Genomic DNA, 14790 nt, shown 5'->3' with positions numbered 1-14790 from the left:
CAGCGGCTCAGGGCCTGCGTCGAGGAAAGCCCCGGAGAACCCCAGGCGAACGGGGCCTGGGCGTAAGGAGACAGCCGAGCCGAGCCCACCCCTCTGCCCCGCCGCCGCGCAGCCCCGAGGAATGAGGCCGGCGGGGACCACCGCTCACCCCGGCCCCGCCGATCCCGGATCCCTGCCCACCGCCCCGGCCGCCGCCTTCGCCTCTGCCCCACTTCCCAGCGGGTCCGGAAGCCGCGCGGGGCGGGGCGGCCGGGGAGGTGGGAGGGGAGCGGCCTCGCCATCCCCTGCGCTCTGGAGGCGTGCGGCGGGGTGTCAATAAAAGGACAGTTTGAAATGGGGAGGAGGTGTTGACTCCCTTGAAGGCAGACGGGCCCTGCAGAGCGACCTGGACAAATCGGAGGGCTGGGCAGTCACCAACTGTGTGAAATTTAATAAGGGCAAGTGCCGGATTCTGCGCCTGGGAGAGCGCAACCCTGGACGTACGTACAGACTGGGGAATGAGAGGCTGGAGACCTCATTTCCATCGATCGACCTGGAGTTCCTGGTCGATGGAAATTTGAATGTGAATCAGCAGTGCCCTGGCAGCCAGGAGGGCCAAGCGTGTCCTGGCATCAGGCACGGCATCACCAGCCGGGCAAGGGAGGGGATTGTCCCGTTCTGCTCTGCACTGGGGCAGCCTCACCTCGAGTGCTGGGGGCAGTTTTGGGTGCCACAATATAAAAAAGACTTTAAGCTATTAGAGAGCTTCCAAAGGAGAGCTATGAAAATAGTGAAGGACCTAGAGGGGAAGCCACATTAGGAGCGGTTGAGGTCACTGGATCGCTTCAGCCTGAGGGGAGACATTGCAGTCTATAACTTCCTTGTGAGGGGAAGAAGAGGGGCAGACACTGATATTTCTCTGTGGCGCACAGTGACAGGAAACAATAGAATGGCCTGAGGCTCAGGAGAGGTTTAGGTTGGGTATTAGGAAAAGGTTCTCCCAGAGGTTGGGCACTGGAACAGGCTCCGCAGCAAATTGGTCACAGCACCAAGCCTGGCAGAGTTGAAGAAGCCTTTGGAAGATGCTCTCAGGCACATGTTGTGATTTTTGGGATGTCCTGCACAGAGTCAGGAGTTGGACTAAACTGATCCTTAGAACTCAGGATCTGTGACATGGGGAGAAAGCGCAGCTGGGGCTGCACTGGAGGCAGGGGCTCTTCTTCACAGCTGCTGTCCCTTGTAGGCTGTGCTCTTAACTCCTCCACTTTGCAGGACTGAGACTACATGCAAGCGATGGCTGGCCGGGGGGACTCCACCCAGGGTAAGTGGCCCAACTGCTTTGTGAGTGGGCAATAGCTAAGGAATCTGCAAGGGCATTTCTGTGGCGCAGGTCTGAGCTAGACTGCTGGGTTTCTGTGCCACCTGTTAAAATGGTGTGTGGGAGAGATGCTTGTGGAGTGTGACTTGCCGCTCCACAGGAGTGGGAGTAAGCAGTAACCAGAGTAATTGGGTGGGATTTGGAGCAGTCTTCACATGCTGGAGCAAACATTTCACTACATGGTGAAGCACCACTTGTACTGGGAAGGACATGTGAGGCCCTACTTGCCATGGTTAACGAGGTCTCTACTTCCAGAGACTCCTGCCAATACTGCTATTTGGCACACTGAAGGGGTCTCTGACACCTGCATGAGTACCTGGGTGGTGTGTGTTGAAGAGCTATGGCTCAGCCCAGAGTCATTAAAAAAAAAAATCTGTGACATAATCTGCCATACTGAGAACAAAATGTCACCATGTTCCATGACTTCTTTCCTCTTTGTGTCTGCAGCAGTGGCACCTTCTGTTTGCTTCTTTGTTACTACCTGCCTTTGCTGCCAAAATGGCTTCCCATTACCTACTGTCATGGTTTAACTCCAGCCAGCAACCAAGCCCCATGCAGCTGCTCGCTCACTCCCTCACCAGTGGGATCAGGGAGAGGATCAGATGAGTAAAAGTTTATTGTGGGTAGGGAAAGCAAAAGGCACACATTAAAGCAAATCAAAACAAGGAATTCATTGGCTGTTTCCTATGGGCAGGTGTTCAGCCATCCCCAGGAAAGTAGAGCTCTGTCACATGTAACAGTTACTTGGCAAGACAAACACCATCACTCAAAACGTTCCCCCATTCTTCCTTCTTCCCTCCACTTTATGTACGGAGTTCTTCCTGAAGCTTATAGGGCTGCATGGGGTTGTTTTGACCCAAGGGCAAGACTCAGCACTTGGTCTTGTTGAATCTCATACCACTGGCCTTGGACCATCGATCCAGCCTGTCCAGATCCCTCTGCAGAGCCTTCCTGACCTCCAGCAGATCAATACTCCCACCCAACTTGGTGTTGTCTGTGAATTTACAGAGGGTTCACTCAATCCCTTCATCCAGATAATCAATAAACAGGGGGTTGAAATCTTCCAACTAATTTTTTCCCTTGAGATGTTAATTATCTTTTCATGTTGATGTCTTTCCTTGTAATTGTTGAGCTACTTGCCTGGTACCATCTCTGCAGCCTTTATCTGTAGTTTTATCCCTCTTCCCTTTCACAACTCAACTCTATGGACTTCTTTAGAGCTCTTTCTCTCAATTGAATGATTTCCTCAAAAATCTGAGCAAAGGTTATGTGGCTGTACCAAAGCAGAACTAGGCTGGCAGCAGAAACAGTAGGAAAGGAGGGGAGATTATACTGCTCCTTGTTGTGTTTTCTTTTGAAGCACACACATGGTCTGTATATTTGGCAGCTTCAACACTCTGGCAGGTCAAAGTAGTAAAAGTCCATGTTGGGAATGCATGTTGTGTGACTTTAATATTTTTTTCAATTATTTTGCATTAGGGACGCTTTGAGCTTATCAGATGCAAGTGTTCCACAAATAAGTTTCTCTGTTACAATGTCGTAGATTTTTTTTCAAGACTAAGTAAAGGAATGGGTAAACAGCTTTCTGGAGGACAGGATTTCAGTTAGTAATGACATATAAATTTTTTTTCATCAGCAGCTTTTAGATATTAGCAATGACATTAACCTATTTCAAATATAGTCTGCTGAAACTGTAGCCATGAGAGATATGTTACTGGGAAAAATATGACTAATAAGATGAGTATGCTCCATACTTTTTTCCAATATTTTCTAGGGTCTAGGTATAATGATGAAGGATTGCCTTAGTATTTATTTTTCAAGAAGCAAAGGACCAGTGTTTTCCTGAACTCGGGAGCTACTGAGATATAGCTTCCCATGGTTTTTTTCCTGTGGTTTATGTATTTTGCTGTCTCTTAAATGGAAGATGACACCACTGCTTTTTGCTGAGTATGAAAACTTTCAGGGATATAAATCCATTATCCTCAAAAAACTGTACTAAATATTTTAGTGCATGTAGCAGATGTATTTTCTCTCTAACTGGACACCTCTTTTCGTAAACCTGTAATTTTCCAGAAAGCCTAAGTGCCTACCCTAGAAAACATATTTTTAAACGTTTTTAAAGGATGATTTGACTACTGAATGTAACCAAACGTGTGTGATACAGGAATGTGTAAGATGCAGAAATAAAGAATTTCAACTGTATCACAATGTTTTAAGACACTGAGACATGTTGGTGTCTGTCAGTTAGACAAACTGTGTTTCTCTTGTGAAGATGAAGTCAGTAGAGGATTACATTGACTGTCTGTCCTACAGCCAGACAGCTCTGTTATTATAGGATTGCAGACACCAAATTGTCAATGCCCTGCCTTGTTAAAGTTCCTATGTTCCCAGCCAGGTGTCTCAGATGCGTGCCTATTGCCATAAGCAATCCAGCAGCTTTGATAACAGACTCTGTATCTACCATGAAGTAGATCATTTGACTCCCAGGCTTGCTATTCCACTTCTGTGCTTATTGGTGGGAGGTGAATGGACTACCTTAAATCTAAATTTTGTAAGTAGACATGGATCTACTTGCCATCTGGGGATAGGGTTGCTTTTTCCCTGGCTTCCAGTATCTGCAGACAAGGGGTTAAGTCACATATGCACAAATGAGACGGGTCTACTATGTAGGATTTGCAAGTGCCTGGATACCTGAGAGGTCTCTTTGGTCCTGGACTGCCCTACTGGCAAATACCACACTCTTACAATTGACAGACTCATTCCATGGATTTCTAGACTGTGTGCTATAGAATATATTTTCCTTGGGGAAATATCTTGCAGCCCTGTGCTGCAAGCACTAGGTGTTTCTTTACCTTTGGCTTTCTGTTCCCTGTACGGTGGGGCTGTTGGTCCATTTGTCCTAGCAGCTGGTCAGTGCAAAAGCAGTTTTGTTGTCACTAGTATTTTCAATTATACTTGTCCACCTACTATAAGGTGATGCCATGACAATGAATAAAGCTAATGTAGAAAGTTCTTCATGCCCTGAAAGCCTGTTTCAGAAACATGTTTGAAAAATAATCCAAAATTTCTTTGGTATACTACTTCTATGACCATTTTTAATTCTGCTGTATTAGAAGGATGTTGCAATACTGAAGTCAGGCTGGCAGCGTTCCCTGTGATTGTGACTGGAGTGGGTTGTGTACAAGGAGAGTCTGAGATAATTGGTTTTGTCTTAAGAGGGGAGTGCCAAATGAAGATGTCTTCACCTACCTAATAGAAGGATATGTTTTGGGAGGTTCGAGTGCTGGAGAGCTGCCAGAGTCATGACACATACACCGATATGATTTGAGCATCGTTCTCCGTTTATTGTTCAACTCTGCAAGCTTATATCTACTTTTGCAAAGATTCACGCCCAGTCCCTCTAGACAGCCTCTAATCCACGGGGGAGCCGACCAGTGTATAACTTGCCAAGGACTCTCAGGGCTGCCTGAAGCCAGGGGCCTGTTCAGGGGTTTTTCCTCAGCAACCCTGGGTTGTCCAATCTTTCCTGGGGTATCATATGCCCCTGTTCTGCAAGGAATCCCTCTACAGATGTGCAGAGGATGGGCAGAGCCAGACTCTTCTTCAATGTACTGTGCAAAAAGACAAAAGACTTGTGGATACAAGGGACAACAAGGATATAGACAGAAAGAAAAATGTCCTCACTGTGAGTCATGATTGAACACTGGAACATGGTTACCAAGGGAGGTTGTAGGGTTGCCATCCTTGGAGATACTCAACACCTAATGAGAGAAGATTTGGACTATATGGTCTCTAGAAGTCCCCTTGAACCTAAGTTCTTCTGTGATTTAAATGATGGCTCTTTTAATCTTTTATACAGCTCTTTATCAAACTAGAATTTTATTTTCAGCTTATTCTAAATGTGAAGAGCCAAAAGCCAGGAAATATTTTCTTAAAATTCAGTGGGGTTGTTTTTTCACTCACTGAGCCATTTTTTTGCCAATAGTTTAAGAAAGAAACATTCCTTTTAACTGTGAACACTCTAAAGTAGATTTTTCTGCCATTAATTCATCAGATCACACATCTAACTTAAAATTTATAGGGAGTAAAATAAAAGCATGTTTCACTTGAAAAGTTTACAATCCAGGAAAATCTTGATTATGCAGAAGAATTCTTATGTATCCTCTCTTTGTTATAATAGGTCTAAGTTAGATCTCAGGTATAAGGCCAGTAGGTGAAAGCAGAGGAAAATATAAAGATAATTTTGGAAATAATATAATCCAATTCTTTCAACTGCTCTCCTGTCTTGTAAAAAATGAGGAAAAAAGAGGAATTGCCTGTTCCTGTGCTTCCAAAAAGTGGTTCTTAAAGATTGACCAGTACTTGTGAAATCCTAAGCCCTGAAAAGAAGATTTCCAAGGTACTCCCATGGTGTGTTTCCACACTGCACTGGAAAAGGGTGGGGCTCCAGAACATCTGCAGTACATCGATGACATCATCATATGGGGGAACACAGCAAGGGAATTTTTTGTGATAAAAGATAATCCATCTTCTCCTGAGAGCTGGTTTTGGCATAAAACAAAGTAAGGTCAAAGGGGGGAAAAAAGTCAGTCTTCCTAGTATTGCAAATGCAGTTGTAAAATATACTGGTGTTTTTAGGTTACTGATAGTTCATTTGATTGCCAGGAGCATAGAGGATATCTAACATGAAATTATCATATGTAACCACAGTGTGTAGTTCATACACTGCTATGTCTTTCAGTTCGCAGAAATGACAACTGCTCTACTAACCGAATGCAGTGGTTTAATCAAATCAGGTGATGGTCTTCTACAGCAGCATTTTCAGACCCCTGTAAAACTCTCCAGCCTAGGTGTGAGTGCTGTACTTCTGGACATAGTTCTTACAAAAGGCTGGCTTTTCTATTTATGCAGCTTTTTTGTCAGCGAGGTTGTATGTCTCTGTGTATGAAAGCTGCTACAACTTCTGTACTGTCATGGGCATGCTAGCCTGTGCTGTTTCATTCACTGTGATTAGTGCAGTGTGCCTTTCTTATACTTCTGCCAAATGCCGTGTGTCACCTCTAACACATGATGCTTCTGTCTCCCTTTTGGGATGCTGCATGCCTCAGTTTGTGCCTTTTTTGTTTGTTTGTTTTTGTGGTGGGGCTCCTCCCCTTAAGCCTAGAAAAGACTTCAAAGCAGGTGTCTGCAGCTTCTTGATGTGCAACACTGAAAAGTGGAGCCACCCTCGGGTTGTCATTGCCTGGCACTAGTGGTCTTTCTGACTGTTCAGGTATTTGTACCTAAAGTAAGCTGGATGGCGACGGAATAAACCAGTATTTAAAAGTGTTTAAAGTGGGAAAGATTTCAATAACCATTAATGTATCTTTAAATAATTTAAAGACTTTGATTAAATATACTTTTATCATGCTTGAGATTTCTGTGTCACCTCTGGAATAGTTTGAGAAGAGATTTTTCTTTTGCTATTTGACTGCCAAGTTAAAACATTGGCTTCAGAAATGTTTGAGCTTTTTGTGTATTTTTCTGGAAGAAGTGACTGTGTAAATAGAACTAATTGTACTGAAGCTAAAAATCCACCAGAGGAGTTACGTCTGCTGTAGCACCAATGTCAGTATTCTTCAGCTGCTTTAGGCTCACATACCCAGTGATTTTTGAGACCTTTTTTTTTGCTTGTTTTCTGGTTTTTTATTGGGTTGGGTTTTTTGGGGGTTTTTTTGTGTGTCTTGCTCTTCTTAATGTGTCTTTGAAGTGATTCGTAACAAATATTCACAAACTGTCCAGTTCAAACACACATGAAAATCAAGCAACCATCACAGCAATATTTGGTTCAGTTTTCTTTTGTCTTGTTTGTGTAGTTTTGAAATAGATCCGAATTGCTGCCTATCCTGATCTGGTTGCATTTCTCAAACTTTTCGTGCAGGTGAAAAAGATTGCATGTAGGCATACAGGTGTATTTTATGGTGAATCAGCCCTTGCATATACTGAGCCATATTCAAGGCAAGAAATAATACCCTTAATGATATGCAGCATTTTGGAAATGGAATTTTGCTGCTTGCTATCCCCTAATCAGTATTTTTTTTCAATCTTTTTAACAAGAACATGAGAGTTTATTCTAATGGGCGCAGAAAACATTTTATAAAAATTCTCTATCATGTATTTCTAATTAATATATCTTCACCAAGCACATGGTTCCCAGGTTCTTTTGACTGAACACAGACTGATAGGCTATCAGTACTGCTTTGTCACTTCAGTACTTACATCCACAAATTTAATCAGCCAGAATAAAGGACAAGAAAATTGGGAAAGAAGAATAAAAATGATTGAGAATTGCTTTTTTCTTCAGATAGTAAAAGCAGTATCTGATGCTAGAGACAATGCACTTGGCATCTTCAATGCTATTGTTTCTTCTCAGCAAGAAGGAAGAAGTAGTTATAAATCTTGCTTCAGCTGTTAACTTCTATCAGTCACTAAGCAAAACTACTAAAGCTGTTGTGATAAAGTTGAATGTGGCTCTGGTTACTCCACCATCTCAACAGAATATAACAAAACTAGAAGTCCAGAGGTAGGTAGTGATGATGGATTTGAAGGATATCTAACACAGCCAGGCCTTTTCATTCAGGAAAAAGAAATGTTTGAGGGCTGAGACAATATGACAGCAGAGCTCAGAAATGCTCAGTGGCAAACCCTGAGAGGTGCACTATTCACTCTCTTTACTGCACTGCCCTGTGTACATCAAATGAATTTGTATGAGTGAGATGAAAAACAAGGGCATCATTCTTCATGCATCAGATAGTGGAGCTGTGCGACTCATTGCAATAGGACGTCGTGGATGCCAACTGTTCAAGGGGAGACTGGAAAAATATGTGAAAGAGTAATTCATAGACATTTTATATATATAAAGAAACTACATCCTGCTGTTCCCTAGACATCTATTTTACCACTGTGGTAGAGAGAACATTGAACTAGGTGGTCCTTATATTTTCTATGTCTTCAGATGGAAGAAATCCCTTATCAATTTATTTTGCTGCTTGTAATGTTTGTTGCGGTCAGTGACTGAGCAAATATTAGCTAAGGGTATTGCCCAATACTATTCTACCATCATTTATAAATGATATACAATATATAAATGGTTTACAGTGTTGTAGGAAGATCACCTCATGTCTAACAGATAGCTATTGTAGCACAAGCAGTTCTGATGACAGAAAATATTGCACCCTATTGTTTCAATTTAGTCTTAATTCACTCTAATTTTCCTATATCTGAAGAGTCTTGTTCTAGAATGATGTGTTGTTTTCTTGGTTTTTTTGGTTTTTTTCCAGAAATGGAAAAGCTGATTGCTTGTCTACACAAAAGGCCAGATGCTCTCTTTAGACTGATTTGCTTTCCATGGGCTGGAGGTGGAACTTTGCAACTTGCTCAGTGGGGCAAACTCTTCAGCGACTCAATTGAAGGTTAGTCATTTTTGTAGTTAGAGTAGAAGTTAAGCAATTCTAAAAGACATGGTAGCCACATTTTTAAAATGGAATATAATAATCTTGAGAGCACCACAATCTTTATCCAGTGGGTCTTCTCCAGAAAGGAAGGAACTAGCATTCATTAGGAGTTAGCATTTCCATGAGGCTACATTTTCTGTACCACCTTGAATCAAATTATATTTGATTAGGTGAAAAAATTATATGCTCAGAGCTACATTTCACAAGAGTATTGTATGTTTGTTTCAGAAACTATTGGTATGATTCAGAAACAGTACACTGCATATTGTGGATAAGCCAGTCTTCAGCAAGGTTAACAGTAAAGAGGAGAACTTTTCTAATGTTGTGAGGCTGCACAGAGCATGTTAGCCAGTGTTTGCACTTCTTGTATCAAAACTGAAATTTAATCTATGAATTTTATAACACTGAAATGACATTCAGGTACACTATGAAGTAATTCTTATTGTTCACAAGATATATCAGCACTAAAAAGATCCATTGCTCGACCTATTTGAAGAGGAACCAAGGCCATTTTCCAGACCTTCCACAAAGAAAAAAATAATTTCATATTCATGAGCATTGCCATTGCAGTTTTACTGGTCCTCTAAATGCATGCATAATTTCAGGTAAGCACTTGCACATTGAGTTTTTCTTGAAATTAGGAAAAAAAACCAAAAAAAGAAGAAATAAAAAAGTTTTTGTCCACTGGAGCTATTTACAAGAAAGTTACTAAGGAAATGGCCTAGGACCAACTGCACACAGATGAATAAAATCAGGGCACAGCATGCTCTTTCAGAGATGGTTTCTGCAGAAAGTATAGAAGATGCAAACTTTTCTGTACTGCTATCTATGGTATTAGGCTGTGGTTTATTCTGTCTTTTCTAAAATACTTTTGTGTCTGACCCGTTACTTCTGTGTAACTGGCAGTATGCATGATGTCAAGGAGATTTGAGAAAATCAACATTTTTTTCTTATCTATTCATTCCTTACTTTCACTAAACAGTTAGAGGAAAATCCTCAATTTTGAAGGGAAAATAGTAAAAACATGTAAAATTTCCTTCTATATAAATATAAATAACTATAACTATAAATATAAATACAAATGTCGACCAATTTGCACTATAATTCCACATTTGCCAATGAGTGGTGCTGAAGAGCTGACAAAGAAGAAAACAGGGATTGTACAATTCTAATACAGGGTCACTTACTAATGCTGCCCTTGAAAGGATGTACTTTACACAACCCTCAAACTTACTATTATTGAAATTGATGAATTTTTGATTGTTATTAAAACTTGTAACAATAAAGTTGCTTTCAAACCTCAGCTGAAATCAGGATCTTGTGCATTCTGACCCAAGGCATTTATCAATCAAATCAGCTGGAGAGGCAACATTTGTGACTAAAGGAAGGGATGGAAATCTAATCTCTTACAGGATTAAATCACAGTAGTAGCAATAGCAAGCAAGTGCACAATATCAACTGTAAGAAGGATTAAATTCAAATAATATATAAATTCTGCAGAATAATTTTAAAACTTAATTAAAGTTATGTTACTGTATCCATTTGAAATAACTATAATTATTTTCCTTCCCTTCCTCCACCTCTTCTGCAGTGTTCTGTATAAGGCTTCCTGGAAGAGAAACTCGTCTTAAGGAGCCTTTTGCAAAAGACATGACAAGCATAGTTAATGAAGTTACAAATGTTTTGTTAAAAGAATTGAAAGAAAAACCATTTGCATTTTTTGGTCACAGGTAAAAATATATACATTTTTAGATACCCTAGTGAAGGAGCTTCTATTTCTGAGCTCTAGAGAGCTTGTTTTTATTTGCAAAAACTTTAGGAAAATATGCTTCTGCAAGGATCTTCTGTCAAGCCATCCTAAAACATGCAGTTGCTCTCAAAGACTCCAGTTATTTATTTACTTATACTTTCAGGTACAACATCTGAACATGTGTTTCCAATCAATTATAATTGCATTTATTGTTAATATTTGTGTCAGTGCTTGATCTGTATGAATGCAGGGGGTGAACCATTCATGAAACACAGATTTTGAAGATTGCTTAGTCTCAAGTATTCAAAATAACTGTTCTTACTGAAAATTAAGGAGACAATTAAAAGAAAGAGAGACTAAGAAAAGGTCTTATGTACAAAATAAGACTGTGTAGGAATATACTTCATGTCAATTAACTAATATCATTGTAATCTGCATATCTTACATGGTTTCAGCAACTGTTCAAGATAGACAATTAGCACTGAAATTTAAATTACTTTTTTATTTTCCAGTTTTCATGTATTTTTTTGCATACTTTGCTTTAATTTATCTTTTTGCTGCAGTTTTGGATCTTACATGAGTTTTGCAGTTGCACTTCATTTGAAAGAAAAGTACGGACTGGAGCCAGTCCATCTTTTCATGTCAGGGGGACATGCCCCACACGTAAGTTACATAATCTTTAAAATTATGAAACAGAACTGTAAATTAGCTATCAAGGGTAAAAATAATATTTTAAAGTATGGTATGCAGATTAGTTTTAATACAAAATAAACATTTCTTCAGAATCTATGAGAGAAAAGTGTTCTGGGATAGATGCAGAATACATAATATTCACTGCTGCTAACTTTAGCCTTGGGAGAACAACCTCCTTAAACTAATGCTTGAATTAATTAATGCTTAAACTAACTAATCCTTAAACTAAACTTTTTTGAATATTGCGTTATTTACTATGGTGTCTTGGTTTGAAAGACAGGTGTCTGCTAAGGAAGGCAGGAGCCCCCCTTGGAATGGCAGATGTAACCCCTTTCCCTCCGAGTTATTATAATTTTGAAATCAAGGGGCTTTTAGGCAAAGATGTGGGAAATAGGAATAACAGTTCTTTACTATTATATATATAACAAGGCAAACAAGCAGCAATAACTCTGGCAGTAACAGCGAACAATCACAAACCCAGTCCCGGCCTTCTCGGCTGCCGGGCCCTTTCCCCTCGGGTGCAGTTCCGCTCGCAGCCGGCAGGGGCGCTGGCGGCTCCCGGTGAGCAGGGCAGGTGCGATGGTTCCCCCGCGGCTGCAGGGGGCGCTCCGGAGCGAGCTCGGGGAGCACGCGGCAATGGCGCCCTGGGGTCCTGGGAAGGGATGGGACAAAGGCTTCACAAACCGCTGGGCAGCCGATCCCGGTGTCTGGCCGAACCCTCAGGAACAGCAGGCTGGAACAGCAGGCTGGAACGGCAGGGACGAGAACAAATCCCGGGTAGCAGACGAGATGTATCCAAAAGGGGAACCCCCCGGAGGTCGGGCAGGCAGGGTGAGCACGGCTACAACGCAGCGAAGGCTCGAAGCAGCAGCGGGGCAGGGCGGCCACAGCCCAGCCTCCAGCAGGGCAGGGAAAGCGGCTTTGGGATCCCGGCGTTGTTTCCAGCAGAAAGAAAAACGGCCGAAAAAAGAACCAGCAGCTCCTCTCTCTGCAGCTTCTCTCCGAACGCTGAGATTGAACTGACCCCACACCCAGGTGAAACAAAGGAACAGCCAGGCCCACCCCACCCTCCGTGGGTAGCTCTTTTGTCTTCCTTAAGTACCCCAGCGATTTGTTGTCTTAGTAACAGTATGGGGAAAATTCCTTTAACAGAAAAAAAACCAACCTAGAACTCTTAAAACCCCAACATATGGCCTTTGGTTTAAAACTCAAAAGTAATGCAACCAAAATAATAAGTGGTCTTCCTTACTCTGTAACGTGTGAAATAACTGTCTTGACCTAGTCTTTCATAAACCTGCTGGATCAGCCCTCAATACATTTGTTCAATCTTTTTCTTTCTCCTCATTCTTTGTAGGATTTTTAATCAGTTTCTTCTGAGGTTCTTCTAGTTCTGCTAGTCTTTCTCAGATAAACAGCAGTGAAGTGGCATTTTTCCAGTCCTGTTCTCAGTCAGTATTTGGTATTTCTGTTCTTCAATTTCTGCTGAAGCTAAGGCTTCTTAGCAGTCCTGAGTATGAACCAGTGATTCATGGAAGCAATTGCTGCAAATTTCCATAGTCAGTTGGTCTCTTCAGTCCTACATTAGCCAGGTTTTTCTTTCTTAGATTATTTTACTAGTTGCATTTCAATAGTAAGAGTCAAACTTGAACAAAATAATACTAACAGTTATTTGTCTGTGGAAGTTTCAGAAGAAGAGAGTACTTGGCTCACTCATAATTTTTGATTTCAGTAAACACAGTTTACTAACCCTTTCCATGAAGTGTTCTCTGTGACTGTTGAGCTAATCAGCCATCGTATTTTGGAGATGAAAAATTATTGTACTTTTTACCAAAATCATTTTAATGGAAAGATTATTTAAAGTATATTATATGCAACACCTGATCTGTTTTGTTTGGTACTGACAGTCTGAAAGATTCCGTGCCCTGAAAAGCTTACCCATATCTGATACAAAAGATGAAGAAGTTATTGCACGGCTACAGGTTCTAGGAGGAATTCCTTCTGAGCTTCAGCATTATGAAGGCATTCTGAAACAAATGGTGCTTACTTTCAGAGAAGACTTTAGAGTTCTTCAGACATTTTTGTAAGTTTTACAACTTTGTATTACTTTCATATTTGTATTTTACATTTTTACTTCTGTCTGATCATGTCAGATTTTCTTTTTTCTTTCTTAGTAATTTGTGCTGATTTTTTGTTATGAAAAGAATAAGAAATAGTAAACATAGTTTTTATCCTTTGTGTGCTTTTCTATTTGTTTTCTGCTATTTAAGCCCTAGAAGAAACACTGCATACTGCAACAACCACAACTGTTACTGCAGTATTGACATGGTAGAATTATGGTTCTACTGAGGATCCAAAGTCAGCAGTTACTAAAAGGGAGTATTCTTGGGTCTTTTATTGTTTTCTGAGGTTAACAATCTCAGCTGATTGTGCTTCAGGAACACTGCATTCAGTCTCCTGATCCAAGGTCCTCTAGCCTAACCAGAAGAAAAGAATTCCAGTGTTCTGGGCACCCAGACAGCAACCGGCTTCCTCTGTCCTAACTGCTGTCCCCACTGGATGTTACATGACAGCTCATGTAGCTGAGTGGTTAAGGCTTCTCACCTTGGCAAAAACAAGGACACTCTTGGATGTTGCGCCCATTTTGGTCTTAGGAACCTGACACTGAAAGATGCTGAAACATTAGAAAACTTGTATATGTTGGTAACAATTATTTATTGTAGGTGAGAAGTTTTATTGAAGCTCTTTTTTTCCCCTAACTATTGGGTCATTTTTCTTTACAATTTTAGAGCTAATTTTAGTAGGGTAAGGACCTAAGAAACTTCAAGATGCAGTATTTTCTTCTCCTGATGTCCTGCATAATCTGACTCCTGAAAGTTGGAGGAGAACAAAAAACCTATTTTTTATGTGAAAGCAAATTCCAAATACAGGTATCTTATGGAATGTTTTATGACTATTTTTTATGTTCACAGATTTGAGAAGGCAGAAATGGATATCCCCTTCTCTTGTGATATTACCTGCTTTAATGGGTCTGATGATGAAGTATATGATGTACAAGGTACTTTGTTTCAATGGTTTTACTCTTATACTTACACACTTTCTTGTTGTATTGCATCTGTTAATTAAAGTTTTCTAGAATCTGTCTCCTTCTTAAAGGAAACAAATCAACAGAGCAGCCTCAATGTATGAACCAAAAAGTTGATATGGAATTTAAAATAATTATTAAGTAATTGAAATAGTTCTACAAAATGATCCCAATAGTTGACATTTCTCTGGCACTTTAAATATCTTTTTTAGCTTGGAAAGAACTAACGAGCGGAGATACTTCCTTTTATGAGCTTCCTGGAGGTCACTTTTATCTTCTGGAACCGTCTAATGAAACATTCTTGATGAAACACATAACAAGATGCATAGAAAATGCTGGTCTATGAGTATTTCCCTCAATTTTAATAGCAGAATGTTAGTCCAGTGCAATTTGTAGTAAGTCATTCTTTCTGAAC

At 40.7% G+C, this 14790-nt stretch overlaps 1 protein-coding gene across 1 annotated transcript; it reads left to right on the top strand.

Moving 5' to 3' along the window:
* Positions 1 to 341: 341 nt before the first annotated feature.
* OLAH (oleoyl-ACP hydrolase) lies at positions 342 to 14732 on the top strand. Its single transcript, XM_069006751.1, has 8 exons — positions 342 to 479; positions 1252 to 1300; positions 8677 to 8808; positions 10442 to 10580; positions 11164 to 11263; positions 13198 to 13373; positions 14263 to 14348; positions 14588 to 14732. Exons 2-8 carry the CDS (start codon positions 1264 to 1266, stop codon positions 14719 to 14721), a joined length of 804 nt encoding a protein of 267 aa, XP_068862852.1. The 5' UTR covers positions 342 to 479; positions 1252 to 1263; the 3' UTR covers positions 14722 to 14732.
* Positions 14733 to 14790: the final 58 nt, after the last annotated feature.

Source organism: Aphelocoma coerulescens, chromosome 2 (genome assembly GCF_041296385.1).
Source record: "Aphelocoma coerulescens isolate FSJ_1873_10779 chromosome 2, UR_Acoe_1.0, whole genome shotgun sequence".
NCBI classification, from domain to species: domain Eukaryota; kingdom Metazoa; phylum Chordata; class Aves; order Passeriformes; family Corvidae; genus Aphelocoma; species Aphelocoma coerulescens.
Note: the sequence above shows the minus strand (reverse complement) of the source record. Positions and strands in the feature narration are given on the sequence as shown.